Source organism: Ovis canadensis, chromosome X (assembly GCF_042477335.2).
Source record: "Ovis canadensis isolate MfBH-ARS-UI-01 breed Bighorn chromosome X, ARS-UI_OviCan_v2, whole genome shotgun sequence".
Classification (NCBI taxonomy): domain Eukaryota; kingdom Metazoa; phylum Chordata; class Mammalia; order Artiodactyla; family Bovidae; genus Ovis; species Ovis canadensis.
The window spans coordinates 9,079,956-9,097,013 of NC_091727.1; the positions used below are offsets into that span (position 1 = coordinate 9,079,956).

General features: G+C 47.0%; 1 protein-coding gene across 4 annotated transcripts in view; it reads left to right on the forward strand.

Annotated features, from left to right (window-relative positions):
• The window catches only part of WWC3 (WWC family member 3), a 108,372-nt gene that overhangs the window by 73,651 nt on the left and 17,663 nt on the right, over positions 1-17,058 (forward strand). For all 4 annotated transcript variants that reach the window (XM_070289719.1, XM_070289717.1, XM_070289718.1 and 1 more), the window contains 5 exons: positions 7,280-7,522; positions 8,501-8,590; positions 9,357-9,922; positions 15,775-15,895; positions 16,643-16,717. In XM_070289719.1, the coding sequence (XP_070145820.1) occupies positions 7,280-7,522; positions 8,501-8,590; positions 9,357-9,922; positions 15,775-15,895; positions 16,643-16,717 (1,095 nt within the window). The remainder of the gene's footprint in view (positions 1-7,279; positions 7,523-8,500; positions 8,591-9,356; positions 9,923-15,774; positions 15,896-16,642; positions 16,718-17,058) is intronic.

Below are 17,058 nucleotides of genomic sequence, written 5' to 3' on the forward strand. Positions count from 1 at the left end.
CAGCTGCTCTGCTCCTGGCTCCTGCCCCCAAAACCCTCATCCTGGTATGAGCCTTGGGCTAATTCCCCTGGATTTACAAGAAGAAAAGGCCTTTAGACACGCATGCCCTTCAGGATCTCATGAGGGCAGGTCATGGTCTGTTCATTTCAGAAATTGTGTTCACATGACACATCATTGCTCCCAGCTCAGTTTGTGGTTCCTGGGCTTTCGTGGTCATTCAGAAGGGCTTGTGGTCATGGACCACCCCGTCATGAATCCTCCTCTTGGGTATTGGAAAAAACAGCTTTGGAGCTGGGCCCTGAGGGATGTTGGAATTCCCGCTGCCCATGTGTTGAGGAAAGCTTTCTCAATCAAGGGGGTGCAGGGATCAGGGCAGAGTTGTATAATTGCAAGTTTCTTAGGGGGCAGGGCAGAACAACCCCAGAGAGAGTTCTCTGAGGCTTGCTTTATGGTCAAGGATCACTTAGGCTGTGGATCTTGATATTTGATAGTTAGTTTGGTGCTTTCATTGGAGCTTCACCTGCTTGAAAACATCCTTGAGGCATTCCTCTTGTTGCCAGGCTGCACCCCACGAAGATTAGCTTCCTTCCCCTCTGTAAAATTTCCTGGGCTTTGCCACTTCTAAATGAGGAAAAGCTGATGCCTTGATGTATTTCCTTGTATATCTAGATTCGAGATTCTCAGAGCTGGGAAATCATCAAAAGACAATAAATGTTCTGAACAATGAGGGATTTCATGTCTCTTCAGATTTAAAGGAAGTTTATAGAAGTGGAACTCATAATTCCAAACGATGGTATGATTTCTAGAGAATTCTCTAGACCAGACCACCACTGTCATGGTGACTAGTTTTGTTTTCAACTCTGGGTCATGTGTGCCCAGTCACTCAGTTGTGTCCGACTCTTTGCAACCCATGGACTGTAGCCCACCAGGCTCTTCTGTCCATGGGATTCTCCAGGCAAGGATACTGGAATGGGTTGCCATTTCCTCCTTCAAGGGAATCTTTCCGGCCCAGGGATCGATTGTCTCTTGTGTTTCCTGCATTGGCAGGTGGATTCTTTACCACTTGGGAAGCCCTCTAGGTCATGTAAAATATATTCCAACAACTGTTTCTTCCTTTTCCTTCAGGAACATCACTTTGGTTCCCAAGGCAGACCTTATGATAGGAGTATTTTCACACTATTGGTTAAAAACTTGAAAGAAATTTTCAAAGCCAGTTTGGAGGAACAAGTCTTCTTGAAGCAACCCTGATGACGCAGATGTCTCCTTATTTTTAACCTAAGAGTGCTTGTTCCAGAACTGTGCACAAACTGTAGCTGTTTCCATAGAAACACTTGCCGTCCTGATAGGAACAAAACATTTGGCCTGGCCTGTGTCTCCGCGTCTCAGTGTTTGTTGCCAGGACGGGTCCTGTGCCGTCGCTGATGGAGCGTTAGGATTCCAGCTGAATTCGATCAGTCCTTTGGATTTTCCCTTCAGTTCTCCAGTGACGGTGTATCTGGGTTTGGGAGTGGGGCACGGCCGTGAGAGACAAAGGAAACAGGCCAAGAGAAAGAAACCTGGAGACCATCTGCTTTCCATTTAAAGAAGTCATTCTGAAGCTCTGTTTGTTCAGAGGGGACAAGATGTGAGGGCAGGGAGGGGTGTTGGGGTATTTGTAGGCCCATATTTTTTTTTTATAAATTTTTAAAAGATTATTTATTTTTGGCTGAGCTGGGTCTTTGCTGCTGCATGGACTTTCTCTCTAGTTGTGGTGAGCGGGGGCTACTCTTTGCTGAGGTGCATGGGCTTCTCCTGGTGGCTTCTCCTGTTGCAGAGCACAGGCTCTAGGTACACAGGCTCAGTAGTTGTAGCACACAGCCTTAGTTGCTCCACAGCACGTGTGACCTTCCTGGACCAGGGATGAAACTCGTGACCCCTGCCTTGGCAGGCAGATTCCCAACCACGAGCCCACCAGGGAACGTAGGCCCTTCTTATGCCGCATGGTCTAGAGTCAGACTCCATGAGTTTCCAGTGTAAAGACTTGAGCTGAATAGACACTAGTTGACCAAGATTTAGTTCATTGAGGTAAAGTGATTTCACTGTCCATACGACTCAGATCTCAGATGAGACTGTGGTGGACTTTTGATTTCCATTTAAATAGATATTTGCAGAAAAAAAACTAAAGAGAGAAAACATAAAAAGCATCAAGTTTACAGCTATAATTGACATCTGAAGGCATGAGACTCTAACCTGGCACCATGTCCTAGAACGTGGCATTGGGTCCGTCATGTCCCCTCACCCTGAGTCAGGGATGTGGCTGGCCTGGAGTTCCATTTCTGTTCCAGAAAGTGGCATTATTTTAGGAACGTGCAAAATTGTATCATAGATCCCAGAGTTGAGATATAAATTCAAAGAACTGGGGATTACTCTGAATATGTAAACTATGCAATATTAAAAGCACATTTTCTTCTTTGCAAAATGCAAGTCATATTTAAGATTTCCACATGAATCGTAAGGGTCCAAGCAGTTTCTGCCACATAAATGCAGGTTTCCATTCATGGTTTAATGGTGCCCAGGTTGTAACAGAAAAGGTGTTTGGGCAAAAATAGTAAGGGGAAAATGATTCATATTTGACTTCTGTCTACATTAGGCCTGTTTAAGGGGTGAAATTTAGAAATCACATGATAAATGTGAGACTGGAGTGCTTGACTGAGAACTTGCTTTCATTTCTTGACTATTCTGTGCACAGGGACGTGTGTCTTAAAGCCTTTAAAAGACATTTATGAGAGGATATATATAGGCTATAAAAGGGGTTACCTATCAAAAATAAAAATCAGTAAATTCAGCTGACTCTCAGGGAAAAAACAAACCCTCGCCAGTTTTAAGTTGATCTTGATTCTCTTTGAAAATGAACTTAGGCAGTTCCCTAGCAGTCCAGTAGTTAGGGTTATGTGCTCTCACTGCCATGGTCCCGTGTTCAATCCCTGATTGGGGAATTAAGATACCACAAGCCACATGGTGCAGCCAAAAAAAAAAGGGGGGGGGACTTGGAAAAGTTTCTTTTTTTGCAAATTTTAATTGTGACCTCGCTTTGTTTCCTTATGTTTCATTTCACTGAGAGAATATGGTAGGAAATAGCCTTTCTGGAAATGGTTTTCCCTTTATTTTCTAGAATTGGAATGATGGTATTTGCAAGAGTGGGGTTCCAATTTCGCACTGCATATCAGCTACTGGGTGTGGCTATAGAAGGGACATCAGAACTGTACATTTGTTATTTAGCCTGAGGTAGAAGGTCTCTTGGATCCAATAATCCTAACACAGGAAGGGTCCGCCTTGCAGATGCTCTTTTCTGGACCAGCAGCATGGTACACAAGGCTTATTGTTTTAAAGGTAAAGCCATCCTGCCTCTTCTGTGGCAAACATTCAAGACACCACTTGTGCAAGAAAGAATTCTAGCATTCTTGGTTCCCGGTACACACAGACAGACACATGCTTCTCTCAGCCTGGCTAAGAGCAGACCCCCAAATGTCTAACTCCAGATTATGGATCTAGAGAAAGAAATTACACTTTCTAGTCTATTCCAGTCAGCTTCCCTTGTGGCTCAGACAGTAAAGAATCTGCCTGCAATGCAGGAAACCTGGGTTTGATTCCTGGTTCGGGAATATCCCCTGGAGAAGGGAAGGGCAACCCACTCCAGTGTTCTTGCCTGGAGAGTTCCATGGACAGAGGAGCCTGGTGGGCTACAGCCCATGGGGTTGCAAAGAGTCAAACATGACTGAGCGACTAACACACACAATATATGCCAGTATTCCTCTAGATTCATAGGGAGCTCTGCAGTGATTTGCAGTGCTATGAAATTCAGTTACTTTTTTTAAAAAAAAAAACAATAAACCTTGTTCTTAAGCACAGTGTGCTCATCTAGTGCTCAGAACAGCCCAAACAACCTTTCCAGGTGGGTTACATTAAGTCAGCTTCACCCAAATTGTTTCTGCTACAGGAGTCACCCTTCACCATATGTCCATACAGCTTTTTCTTTTGAGCTCTGGAAAGTTACAGTACACTGTTTAATCCTGGTCACTGTACTGTTTTTTTTTTTTTTTATGAGTTTATTTCTTTTTTTATTTTTTTTATTTTTTTATTTTTTTTTAATTTTAGTTTTTTATTTTTTAAATTTTAAAATCTTTAATTCTTACATGCTTTTATGCTCACAGTGGGCAGACCTTTGGAAATCTGCCCTTTGCCTCTCTTTCCTCTTGTACTACAGTTTTTTCTTTATACTTTGTTCTGATAGTGGATATTACTTGGGGGCTTCCCTGGTGGCTCAGATGGTGAAGAATCTGCCTGTAATGCAGGAGACATGGATTCTATCCCTGTGTTGGGAAGATCCCCTGGAGAAGGAAATGGCAACCCACTCCAGTATTCTTGCCTGGAGAATCCCATGGACAGAGGAGTCTGGTGGGCTACCGTCCATGGGGCCTCAAAGAGTTGGACACGATTGAGTCACTTGAGATTTTCCTGGAAAAAGCAGGATTATCTAGGATTGGATCTCCACCCACCCTCAGCAACTTGAATCCCCGTGCAGTGGTGGCTGACCTGGAGCTGGCCAGTGCAAATGGAATCTTGATCTCCTCACATGTTAACTTCAGAAAACTCAAAAGGAGTGCTTTTAAAAATATGTGTGCTTGTAGTATGAGAATTATTATTATATATGACCAGGTAACACTGCTAACTTTACTTGGGCTCAAATAGGCTTTCCTGTATACATTGAAATGAAAAATTACGAGGACCCAATGGATTTGCTCTTTGTACATCTCTTCTATATTTATTCCTTACCTTTGACTTGGCTTGATCTACAGTAGAATGTTCCAAAAATTTTGCTGGGTCTAATGTCTGATTTGGTGCTAATTTATGGGTCTGCTTGGAGTGCTTCCTTGGGCTTCAGTTATATGACTGCCATAAATTTTAATTACACTAATTAGAGAGAGGTAGATGCTTAAGCTCAGTTGGATTCCTAACCCTGTTGAGCTGCATCTGTCATTAGTTTTTTCAGTGACATGGTTTGGCACCATTTTCCAACACATTTGCAGGAAATTGGTCTTATGTTAGAAAAGAATTTGCCTAATAAAGCTACTGACATTCAGCTATTTTCTTTACCTTCTTGGGGAATTGGGCTTGAGTAAAACGTGCACATTTAAACTATGACTTGTATACGCTTTTCTTTTCATGACTGTGGATTTTCTAATTGGTTTGGTGCTTGAAGAAGGTTGTTGTTGTTGTTCAGTCGCTCAGCCATGTCTGGCTCTTTGTGACCCCATGGACTGTAGCACGCCAGGCTTCCCTGTCCTTCACCATCTCCTGGAGCTTGTTCAAACTCACATCCATGGAATCAATGACCCCATCCAACTATCTCACCCTCTGTCTGTGGTCCCCTTCTCCTCCTGCCCTCAATCTTTCCCAGCATCAGGGTCTTTTCCAATGAGTTGGCTTTTCGCATCAGGTGGCCAAAGTGTTGGAGCTTCAGCTTCTTCCCTTGAAGAAGGCGCCTTGGCCAATCCTTTTGCCAGATTGACTAATCTCATGCTCATGTCTAGTTCAGGAGCAGCTCAGACTGGTACAGGGATATCCCACAGCCCTTAACACATGGGCCAATGCCAGTTGACTGTCAGTATCTGCGAGGAAGCACAGTGTTGAGACGGATTCTGAAGTTTGGACCCAGCGAGGACACCAGCTTCGATTCATGATATGTGTCCTGAGCACCAAATGGGACGGTCTCAGAAGTACTCGTGCCTTTCTCATTTTAGAGAGGATCATCCTATCCCTGCCTGATGGAAGCCCTAAGCTCCAAGGACAGTTCGCATTCTCCAGACCAGGCTGGGGTGCCTGAAAAGCAGTGGGTGTCACACTTGGCAAGAAGCACCTAGGAGGGCTTGTCAAAACCTGGGTTGCCCCACTCCATCTGCAGAGCATGGTGTTCAGCAGATCTGGGATGGTACCTGAAGTTTGCATTTGTAACGAGCTCCCAGGTGATACTGAGGCTGACTCAGGGACCCCACTTTGAGAACCACTGTCTTGAGGCTAGAGGACTGAGTGCACCTGCCACTTCACTACCCTCACAGCTCTCTGTGACCTCAGAGAAGGCATTGGATTTAGTTTTGGGCCCATGTGCCAACCTCTGTCTGGCACACGGCTGGCTTCTGGTCAGGTCTGCAAATCCTTCTCTCTGCCCAGAAGCCACTGCCATCTTGAGCCACATATAAACATAAAGGGCTTAAAACATCATGCTCCTGCTTTTAGGGATCTCTGAAAACACGGGCCATGTCTCTTTCATTTCCTCTGCCTTCAGCACAACTTCAGGACACTAGTCTGTCTGCCCAGTGGGCCCACAGGCCATTTGGGTGCACAGGGTGGGGGTGACAAGAGCTGTATTTCTGCAGCTTAAGGGGTACCCTGCATCACATCCAGGCTCACTGCGACTTGACTCCCATTCTTTCATATACTTGCTGGTGTGTTCATTCTCCATTTCACATGTTTAGCTTTGGTTGAGTACCTGCTCTCTGCCAGGCATTTTGAATATCCTTCATGGTCAAGGCCTCCGGCACTCTTGAGGATCCCATGAGGGCTGTGATTCTCTTCTGGGTTTTCTCAAGGTGGGCTCCGCAGCTAGGCGCACAGAGAAGGCAGGCGGCTGGAAGCATCTCTCATGCGTCTAGCACGGTATTCAGCTACTGATAAGGGAGGGGGTGTGGAGAGAAATGAGCCGGCTCTGTCTCGTTCCAAAACAGCACATATAGGAAGCAACGCCAGGCATGTGGGTGAATCGGGGTCTTCTTTGAAACAAACATGCGTGTGTGCTCAGTTGCTTCAGTCATGTCCAACTCTGTGACCCCAGGGACTGTAGCCCGCCAGGCTCCTCTGTTCATGAGACTCTTCAGGCAAAAATACTGGAGCGGGTTGCCATGCACTTCTCCAGGGAATCTTCCCAACCCAGGGATCAAACCCAGGTCTCCCGTAATGGCAGGTGATTCTTTACCACTGAGCCACCTGGGAAGCCCTGCAACAAACATCCTTACTGTCATCCCAAATGTCATAGGCCAGGGCAGATGATGCAAAGGGCTTCCACATCAGGTTCGTTCCACCTCACTTCCAGATCCCTTATTTGTGCCATGTGAGGTTGACTCAGTGCAGTCATTCTGCTATTGGTCAGCGTGAGTTTCTAGAATCTGCGTGACGGTGCTGAGACTGTGTGAAGACACGTGTGTTTCATCAAGTTCGTGGATCTTCCCATGTCCCTTTCCTGCAGAGTCTCGAACATCCAGCAGCAGCTGGCCCAGCTGGAGAGCGAGTCGTGGCCGGGCCTGGCTGAGGCTGACAGGGACCGGCTGCAGCTCGTCAAGGAGAAGGAGGCCCTGCTTCAAGAGCTACAGCTCATCATCCAGCAGAGGCGGCCGGCAGAGGACGTGGTGAGACTGGAGGAGGAGCGGCGGCGCCTGGAGGAGGAGATCCAGCGCGCCCGGGCCACGTCCATGCAGGGCGCCACCGAAAGGTGGGCAGGTAGCGCCGGAGGAGCGGCTGGCAAAGCCAGATTGCACAACTGCACATGGTCACTGATTCCTCCGGCAGCTACTGCCTGGTGGAAGGTGGAAGGAGCATGTACCTGCCTGTCCTCCAGGGGTCCCAGCTCTGCTCAGGGCTCCAAGACTCCTGGTCCCTGTTCACAAGTGGGAGACGGTCGAGAAGGGGATAGAGGAGGGAAGAAGACCGGGGAACCCATGACTTAGACCCTGCCTGCTCCCGCTGCAGGTGCCGGGTGCCCTGCCCCTGTATTTTCAGGACATTGTCCTTACTCACCCCATAGGAAAAAGTAGAGAGAAAACTACCTCCCACACTTGGGCAGTGGCTTTTTTATTTTGGGCTTGATCTTTGAATTCTGTGGATGTTAGAATTTCATATGGTTTTGCCTGGAAGAGGGCTTAAAAATGAGGGACTCTGATTTGTTCCAGGGAATTGCAGTAGATTGTGGCATGCTGGGCATTTGTATCCATCTTCTAGTCTACTCTCCATCTATCTGTTCATCTACTCACACCCATCCTCCCATCTTTATGCCCATCTTCTTATCTACTGTTGTCCATCCAAACTACTGTTCACTCATCCATCTATCAGCCTGCCATCCTCCCACCCCTGTATCCATCAGTCCATGCAGCTACCCACCCATTGATTTATCCATCCTTTTATCCACCCATCTACCCACTCATCCATCCATCCATCCGCCCATCCATCCACTCACCTATCTATCTATCTGCCTACCCACCCAGTGTATCAGGCGCTGTTCAGGGGGCTGGTGGTACATTTTCAAGCACAATACACATCTCTGTTATCTTGGTGTTTATGACCTGGATGTGCTTTTTAGAATTTAGTCATTCAAACCTCAGTCAGTTCGGGGGAATTAATAGTTGCATTTCTTGTTAGGAAAATATACTTGCTATCTTTGAAATCCACCAGTGGACTGTTTTCATACCTATAGGATTCTGCTTCAGGAAAAAAGAAACTGTCTCCTGATGCAGCTGGAAGAAGCCACCCGCCTCACGTCCTATCTCCAGTCCCAGTTACAAAGGTGAGTAGCTTGATTATCATCTTGTAATGATGTGGTCATGAGCTTCACAATGCCCTTAGCTTGGTTTTCTCTCCCAGAACTAAGAACCTGAAGTGGTTGTAAACACAGGACAGAAAAGTGGATACATGATATTTTTTAAGAGGAGCTGCTCGTATCATATATGATCCAAGGACACTGAGGAGATCACCAAGTGGGACTTCAGAATAACTCAGATTTGCCCAAGGATTTTGTAGCTCACAGCATCAGAAACCATATATTTTCATGTACATATATGCACACATACATTTTTATTTCTTTAAGGCACAAATATCTTTAAGATGTGGATGCTCAGTAATAGGTCTGGAGTTCAAGTACTTAACTATATTGGTGTAAAGGGCTTTCTGTGTATTATTTTCTCAGTTCCCCTCCTAAGAGTGCCTTGAGGCGGGAACTGTTCTCATCACAGCACTCCCCACCCAAGAAAGTGGGTGGCTCAGAAAGGTCAAAAAGCCCTTGACCAAAAAATACCTTCAGCTAGTTTGAGTGTGAGCTGGAACTTAAACTCGGGCAAGAGTCCCGGATGTTAACCTGTGTTCTCTACTGACATGTACAGAAACAAAGGAAATAGTCATGAACTCAAGGGTGGGGAGTGGGTGTCTTAAACAGCTCGCAGGTGAGGTTGATGAGCACGAGGCAGGGTTTTGCTCCTGGAGCTTCCCAGAGGCTGGCCTTGGGTGGGGTCGAGTGGGCTCCAGCCATGGGCTCCAGGCTGCTCTTCTCTTTTCAGCCTGTCTGCCAGCACCCTGACCATGTCCTCAGGGAGCAGCCGCGGCTCCCTGGCCTCCAGCCGGGGCTCTCTGGCTTCCAGCCGGGGCTCACTGAGCTCCGTCAGTTTCACCGACATCTACGGGCTCCCACAGTACGACAAGCCTGACACCGAGGGCGGCCCGCTCCTGCGCTTCGACCTCGTGCCCTTCGACTCCCTGGGCCGGGATGTGGGCCTGGCAGATACCGCGGCAGCCCCGGGCCTACACAAGCCGAGGCGCTCCCTGGACACGCCACAGTCACTGGCTTCCCTGTCTTCGCGGTCCTCCCTATCCTCGCTGTCCCCTCCCAGCTCTCCCCTGGACACGCCCTTCCTCCCGGCCTCTCGAGACTCGCCCCTGGCCCAGCTCAGTGATGGCTTCGAGGTGGCAGGCCTGGGTGCCCTGGACAGGCTGCGGGCTCAGGCTGCTGCCCTGGGAGATGAAGACCTGCCGGGCGCTGCAGCCCTGCCGCTGCATGGGTGCCCCGGGGACGGAGAAGGATCTCATGAGCGAGGACCCCAAGTGGCCACTGCTCCCACAGCTGCAGGTATCTACCGATGAGTCCCATGGGTGCCCTGGGCTGGGAGGCGAGGATCCAAGCTCATTGAGGAAGCCATGTACAGGGAGGCCAGCTGCCCTGCTGTGGCCTCAGGGGTGCTCAGCTTAGTAGGACCCTCGATGGATGGTCCTCGATGACAGATGAGGAAGCCCGCACGCCCACTCTGCCTGCGTGCTTTTGCTTTTGTCTTGTCCCTGGTCCTTGAAATGTCATGGAAACTGACAAGTTTCCATGGAAAGACTGTCATAGTCTTTCCCGGTATTTTGCTAGTTTTCAGAATGTTAGTTGTTATAAATAAAGATAAGAACCACCTGTTCCTCCACACTGGGAGCCTGATAAAGAAGTACTCGGGCCATAGTGAAGTTCCCAGGGAGTGTGCCCAGATGGAGCATTTCTGTGCGTGCCTGCCTCAGAAAAGCACGGGGGTAGCTGTCCGCCTATAGCCCCCCAGGAATCTTCCTTTGGCCCTGTAACTTCACCCTTTATCCTTTGTTCTTGTACTTGTCTATCATGGGGGAAGTGAAAAGGCATACCTGTGAGCATCAGTCCTTGCTACCAAATTGATTTCTCTGATGCTGTTCAGATCAAAAAACACGTAGCCATGAGAATTTCATCTGTCTAGTTGCTGTCAATTCAGCTTGTCAACATGTAGCCCACGTGGAAAACCAGTCTGCTGTTTCAGAGGGTATTCTGGCTGATGGATGGTGCACAAAGCTGAACCTGGGCTTCAGTCCTCCCTCTCTTGACCCCATGTGCTTTTGTGAGCCAACCTCCAGTGATTTGAACCCACTTCATTTTTGGAGAAGATAAAAAACCGCCGCCCATTTAATTAACTTCCATTTGCACGGCCAAACTGTTTTCAGACATTCCATTCAGGCAAACAGTAGATAATTTGTAGAGCACTGTGGATCTCAACCAGGGGTGTTTTTGCCCCCTAGAGGTACTTGGCTATGTCTCAAGACATTTTCAGTTGTTGTAGCTGAGGGGCTGGTGGTGGTGATGGTACTACTGGCATCTGGTGGGTGGAGACCAGCGGCACTGCTCAACATCCTTCAGCCCACAGCATGGTCCCCACTACAAAGAATGATCCAGCCAAGGTGTCTGTAGTAACAAGACTGAGAAACCCTGGTTCTGTACTGTTACGTGTTTTAGTAGCAAAGGAGAGAGAGAAAACGTGAGTATAAACCCAAGGTAGTGGAAATGGCTTCAAACTAGCAGCTTAGACCCAGCCCCTCTTCCCTGTCCTGTTGACTCATTAGCTGTGTAACCTCAAGCGCATCTTTGAATGGGGCTAAGTCTCACCTTTCTTGCCCTTAAATGAGGTAATCTTTGTGAACTCTTCCACTCACCACCATTCTGTTACCCATCAGTTCTTCTTTATGTATAACCATGTTGGTTGTTGGGCTTCCCTGATAGCTCAGCGGTAAACAATCTGCCTTCCAAGCAGGAGACATGGGTTCAATCCCTCGGTCGGGAAGATCCCTTGGAAGAGGAAATAGCAACCCATTCCAGTATTCTTGCCTGAGAAATCTCATGGACAGAGGAGCCTGACAGACTGCACTCTATGGCATCACAAAAGAGTTGGACACGACTTAGCAACTAAACAACAGCAGTGCTGGTTATTCAGTTCAGTTCAGCTGCTCAGTCATGTCCAACTCTGCAACCCTGTAGACTGCAGCACAACAGGCTTCCCTGTCCCTGTCCATCACCATCTCCCAGAGCCTGCTCAAACTCATGTCCATTGAGTTGGTGATGCCATCCAACCATCTCATCCTCTGTTGTCTCCTTCTCCCACCTTCAATATTTCCCAGCCTCAGGATCTTTACAAATGAGTCAGTTCTTCAAATCAGGTGGCCAAAGTACTGGAGCTTCAGCTTCAGCATCAGTCCTCCCAATGAATATTCAGTACTGATATATATATATATATATATATATATATATATATATATATATATATATATATTAGTTTCTTGTAACATTTATGTGTTTAACCAGAGATCTAGTATATTCTTAGGCAGTCCTGGAGCTTTTTGGCATCTCTTATTTCAGTGTCTTCCCCTCTCATATCCCCATATACGTCGTTTCTATAATTCACATGTCCAGAGGAACTTTATTCACTTTATTCTTCATTATAATCACAGGTTCAGTATGCCGTGTTTATTCCTGTGATTCAAAAAAGAAAATACAAAATAAGGACTGAATTGTGCGTCTGTTGTTGCTTGAGCTTACTTTTCTGTGTTCCCCGCCCACTTCCGGTGGCACAGTGATCCCTAGGTTGGGAAGATCCCTGGAATAGGAAATGGCAACTCCCTCCAGTATTCTTGACTGGATAATTCCATGGACAGAGGAGACTGATGGAATGCAGTCCATGGGGTTTGCATGTGTCCAAAGAGTTGGACACGACTGAGTACACACACCCACACACCCGTACCAACGTTTCTTTAAAGGTCGAGATACAAGAGTGTCAGACTGTGTATGCAGAAAGTCCACACAAGGCCAAACATCCCTTTCGGTCCAGGATAAAGATAGGGTGGGAAAGAGAAGAGCCGACTTAATTTCTGATCCTGACTTCCTTTTCTTTTCCTCTTTGTGATGGATGTTATGATGCTTCACAATTCTTAGACCGAGGGCTTTGCTTCTGGCATGGTCAGATACTGCCATCTGGTGGTGTACTCGTATATGACACTCTGAGTAGAACTATTCAAATTACAAATTAATTACTTAAATTATAAGCACTTCACAGGTGGAGCTAGTGGTAAAGACCCCGCCTGCCAATGCAGGGGATTAGAGACATGGGTTCGATCCCTGGGTCGGGAAGATCTCCTGGAGGAGGGCATGACAACCCACTCCAGAATCCCATGGACAGAGGAGCCTGGCAGGCTACAGTCCATAGGGTTACACAGAGCCAGACACGACTGAAGCAATTTAGCACACACTCAAATTACAAATACCACTTACAAACTAGAAGTATTTGACTCCATGAATGGGTCCTGATGGGTGCTCCATGAGGGCTGGGTTGGGTAAGCAGCTTGAGGCATGGACAATGGATGACTCCTGGCCTCTCTTGGTCTTTGGGAGTGCCCAAGCCTAGAGTCATCACAGCTTCATAAAGTTGGTGAGGATCTCAATACTCATTATATTAACCCCGCCCCTCATTTATGGTTCCCTGCAGTCTCCAGTCTAATAACAGTATGTGTTTAAGTTTGACTCAAGCAACCTTGAGTAAGATAAAATTTTAGTTACACAAAGTTCACAGTCACCCATTGTGTTTTAAATCAGTGTGAGGAGACTGAAGGTGGGACAGGGGAAGGGGAAAATAAATGGTCATCTTCAGCAGTTTTTACATGTTTACTACAGTTTTATCTTCCCCAGATTTTAAAAGTCAGATGTGTCATGATTTTGAAGTCCATTCCTATTTTCATTCCCACTGGTATTTGCTAATATAAATCCATGAATATTTTTACTTTATTCATCTGTTTATTGATGTTTTTATTACATTCTTTATCCTGTTTAAAATTGTTGGCTTAACTTCTGCAGTGCTTTCACTTTCTGCTTTTTTATCTCTTTTTTCATGCGGCGCAACAGAAACGTTCACTGTAAGTGACCTTGGACTTGCCTTTGCCTTGCTGGTCAGGCTGTGTGACATCTTTGTTCAGTGAATCAGTGTATTTAGGATGGTCAAGGCGTGGTCAGGAAGAGCATAGCTCATAGCTGTCCTTTAAAGTAGCTCAACAGTTATCTTATATTGTCGTTTCAGTGGTATTCATCTGGCTATGAAAGTCGTGTAAGAACTTTCTTAAAAGCTTGGAGTATTTCTTTCCTCCTTTCATTTCCCCCTAGACTTTAATATTTCCATTATTTTAGTATGTCAACTGGCAGCTTTGCCCACAGTATGATTTTCCTTACACTTTCTTACTTTTTGTCAAATGGTATTGTTGTCCTTAGGTCTCAGTGTCTGTCAGTCTGTGTTTCATGATGAAAAGTTCAGGGGCTTTAAAAATAAATGTGAAGAAGACTGTTTCTTCCTTACTTCATTGGCTGCTCCCCACTGTCCCATCGTTGCCTTGAAGCCTGAGAGCAGACAGTTGGGGTGTGTAGTGTGGGGTCTGCCATGTGTTTTTTTCTCACCCAGGGCAACAGATGACCATACTTCCTTCTTCTGTCTACTCCTGCATCCTGTTGTTCCATGAATGCAGTAAGCTTGTGAACACTGAGGATTAAGCCTTTCATTTCCTTTCTCTCTTCATCCATCTTCATCGCAATGAGAGAAATTTTGTCAGAGTCACGTTACCGGGTTGCCTGGAATTTGACTGGATTGTTGCATGGTGTTACTTCCTTGATGTGTAAGGCCAAGTGACAGAACTGGGAATGGAAGTAGTGAGCAGTTGTGTTTTCTGAGGTTCCATGCAGCAATCTGAGGGCTTCCATCTGCAGTTCAGACCTGGGGGCTTTGGTTTCTTCCATGGGGCAGGGATGATGAGCAGAGCTGGACTTGGGATTGGTGATCTATGATGTGTGAGTCGGTACCTCCAGCCACCCTGGGACTGAGTCAGTTTTTGCCTCTGACTGAGGCGGAACTGGCGGCCCCTAAGATGGGTGCTGCACGCCTTTGGAAGGTCAGCTTTTGTCTGCTTTTGTCTGCAGTTAACATCGTGAGACCAAGCCACAGACACCCCCATCTGTTTTGCACCCCACTGAATGTGTTTGGGTTTAATTGTCCTGTGAATGAATAATTTGGTTGAAAAGAGAGTTGGTCATTGGTGGACTGAGGGAATGCACTAAGCTTGCGATCACTGAGGATTAAGCCTTTCATTTCATTTCTCTCTTCGTACATCTTCATCACAACGAGAGAGAAATTTTGTGAGAAATTTTGTTGAGACATTCCCTCAACTTAGGGATGCGCAGGTATCTAAATTTTCAATTTCTAGAGCTTAGATGCCTGAAGAAAAGTAGAGAGACCAGAGGGACCTGCGTGACTTAACAAGAGGCATCGTGATGCCAGAGTGAGGTTCAGTTGCGGCTTCATGGTTTAAGCCTGTGTTCTAACCACATGTGCCTCTCTTGAAAGTGTGGAGGCCCCTTTGTCCATTGTCACAGTCAGCGGAGGGCACTTGGCGCTGTGAGGGAAGGAGTAGAAGGACTTGATGAGATGGTTAAGGGGAGAGTGTCAGTGGTTCTTGGTTAAAGTAGGCCTGAGACAAAAGTGAAGCTGCTCAGTGACAAGGCTGCCTAATCCCAGGAGAACCTTCTGGAAACCAGTGTGTCCCCAGGACTGCTGAGGAGGATGCTGCAGTCAGAGAGAAAAAAGGGCCACGGAGACACTGACAAAGGCCGAGTCTGGGTTGCATCTGTATATCCTCTGACTTGAAAGTCACTACGTTTTGTTAGGGATGATTTTTTTTTTTAATTCTGTTTTCCAATTGTGAAGCAGTGTAGTCCACATTTCTTGTATGAAGCGTGGAGGCTACCAGGCAGCATCGAAGAGGAAACACTGACCCTCCCAGCTCTCAGAGAACTCGCTGTCCTTCATGCCTGAGTGATCTGTCTCCCTGACACTCTCTCAGAGTGCCACCATGCCCAGGGCCTTCCCACCACCTTCTGTCCTGTGTGCTCATTAAGGAGGTGAAAGGAGATTTATGGTCATTTAAAGAGCTTTTAAAGAAGTAGCCGGAAGCCCGTATCTTCCAGTTTTCATTATCAGAAGGTTCTCGAGCAGCGTGTAGTTAAGCACACATCTGTGCGCATGCTGGCCTGTCTCTGCCGCTTTGTGCTTTTGTCTGTGCTGTGACCTGGCCTCCTGCACTGTCACTTCCTGAGCCTGCCATGTCTCTTGCTTACAGCAGTGACCCTTCGAGAAGACAACGCCCAGAGGCTGGAGCAGAGACCGTGCCACATGTCCACCTGCCTGTCTGATTACTCGCTGGCCAGCGACAGCGGCGTGTTTGAACCTCCCAACAAAAGGTTAGAATCTGACCTTCTCCCCTCCCTGGGCTGATTTCCCAAAAGACAGCCCTGCCCATACGTGTCTGGCTTGACACTGTGTGTCTGTGGGGTGCAGCTCTTCTACTTTCTCTCCACCCAGGAGGGGACTCTTAGCATTCCCAGGGAACCCCTCTACTCCCAGGTGGTGTCTGGGGTCTGGCCTGGCTCCCTGTTTCTAGGACAACTGCTCTCTCTCCAGCCCTGGGCGGGGGGCAGTGAAAGGCACAAGCCCCATAGAGCTGGAAAAGGAGAATCACCTGTTTTTTTCTAGAAAGGATGTTTACTTGAAATGAATGTCCATGTCTCTCCATCCCTCCCACTTTCCTCAGCTCAAGGAATCACTTTGCAAGGGCAGAATGATTCTGGGCTTTATTTTGTTTGAGACCTTTGATGTCATTTATTTTGCTTTGGGTATCTGTACGCATCTCATTTATTGTGTAGCATTTTAAAGGACATGGTTTTGAACTTTGTCCTAAACATCACATGTGGTCTTCAGAGGTATGCAGTTATTTTCTCAAAAATACCACTTGGTCGGCAGGCACCCTGGGCGATGGTGTCATGGATCCTGGGGACCTGCCGTACCCTTTCATTCACTTCAGAGCATTTATTTCAGTCCCCACTTAATAAAGCCCCTCTCACTAAGAAGCACTCCTAGCAGGAGTTTCTGCTGAGCCCACAGTAACCACATCCCCTTGGAGTAATGGGTCCTTTTCTGATTGTGTTCAGGAGTGAGGATGCTGACGAGCCTGTTCGTGGAGATGCTTGCAGTAACGAGGGGCCCCAGATCCATGTTGGATTTCTGTGAGTATAGAAGACTCTTTCCCTGTGGATTGTGAAGATGATGGGTAGATTGGGGCCTGCCCACCAACTCAGAGCTCCGCCCACAGGCCTGGAGGGATGAAGGGACCTGTGTAAGCAGTTCCATTGCTGTCCCCCAACACCAAGTCACAGCTGGGGACTGTCACCCTGTGGAGCCCGGGGAGCTGGGTGCTTTGCAGTGCAAAGCGTTTGAGATTCTAGTTACAGTTTCTTTCTTTTCTTAAAAAAAAATTTTTATATATTTATTTGACTACAACAGGTCTTCGTTGTGTGTGCAGGTTCTTTAGTTGTGGTATGCAACTTCTTGGTTGCAGCATGTGGAA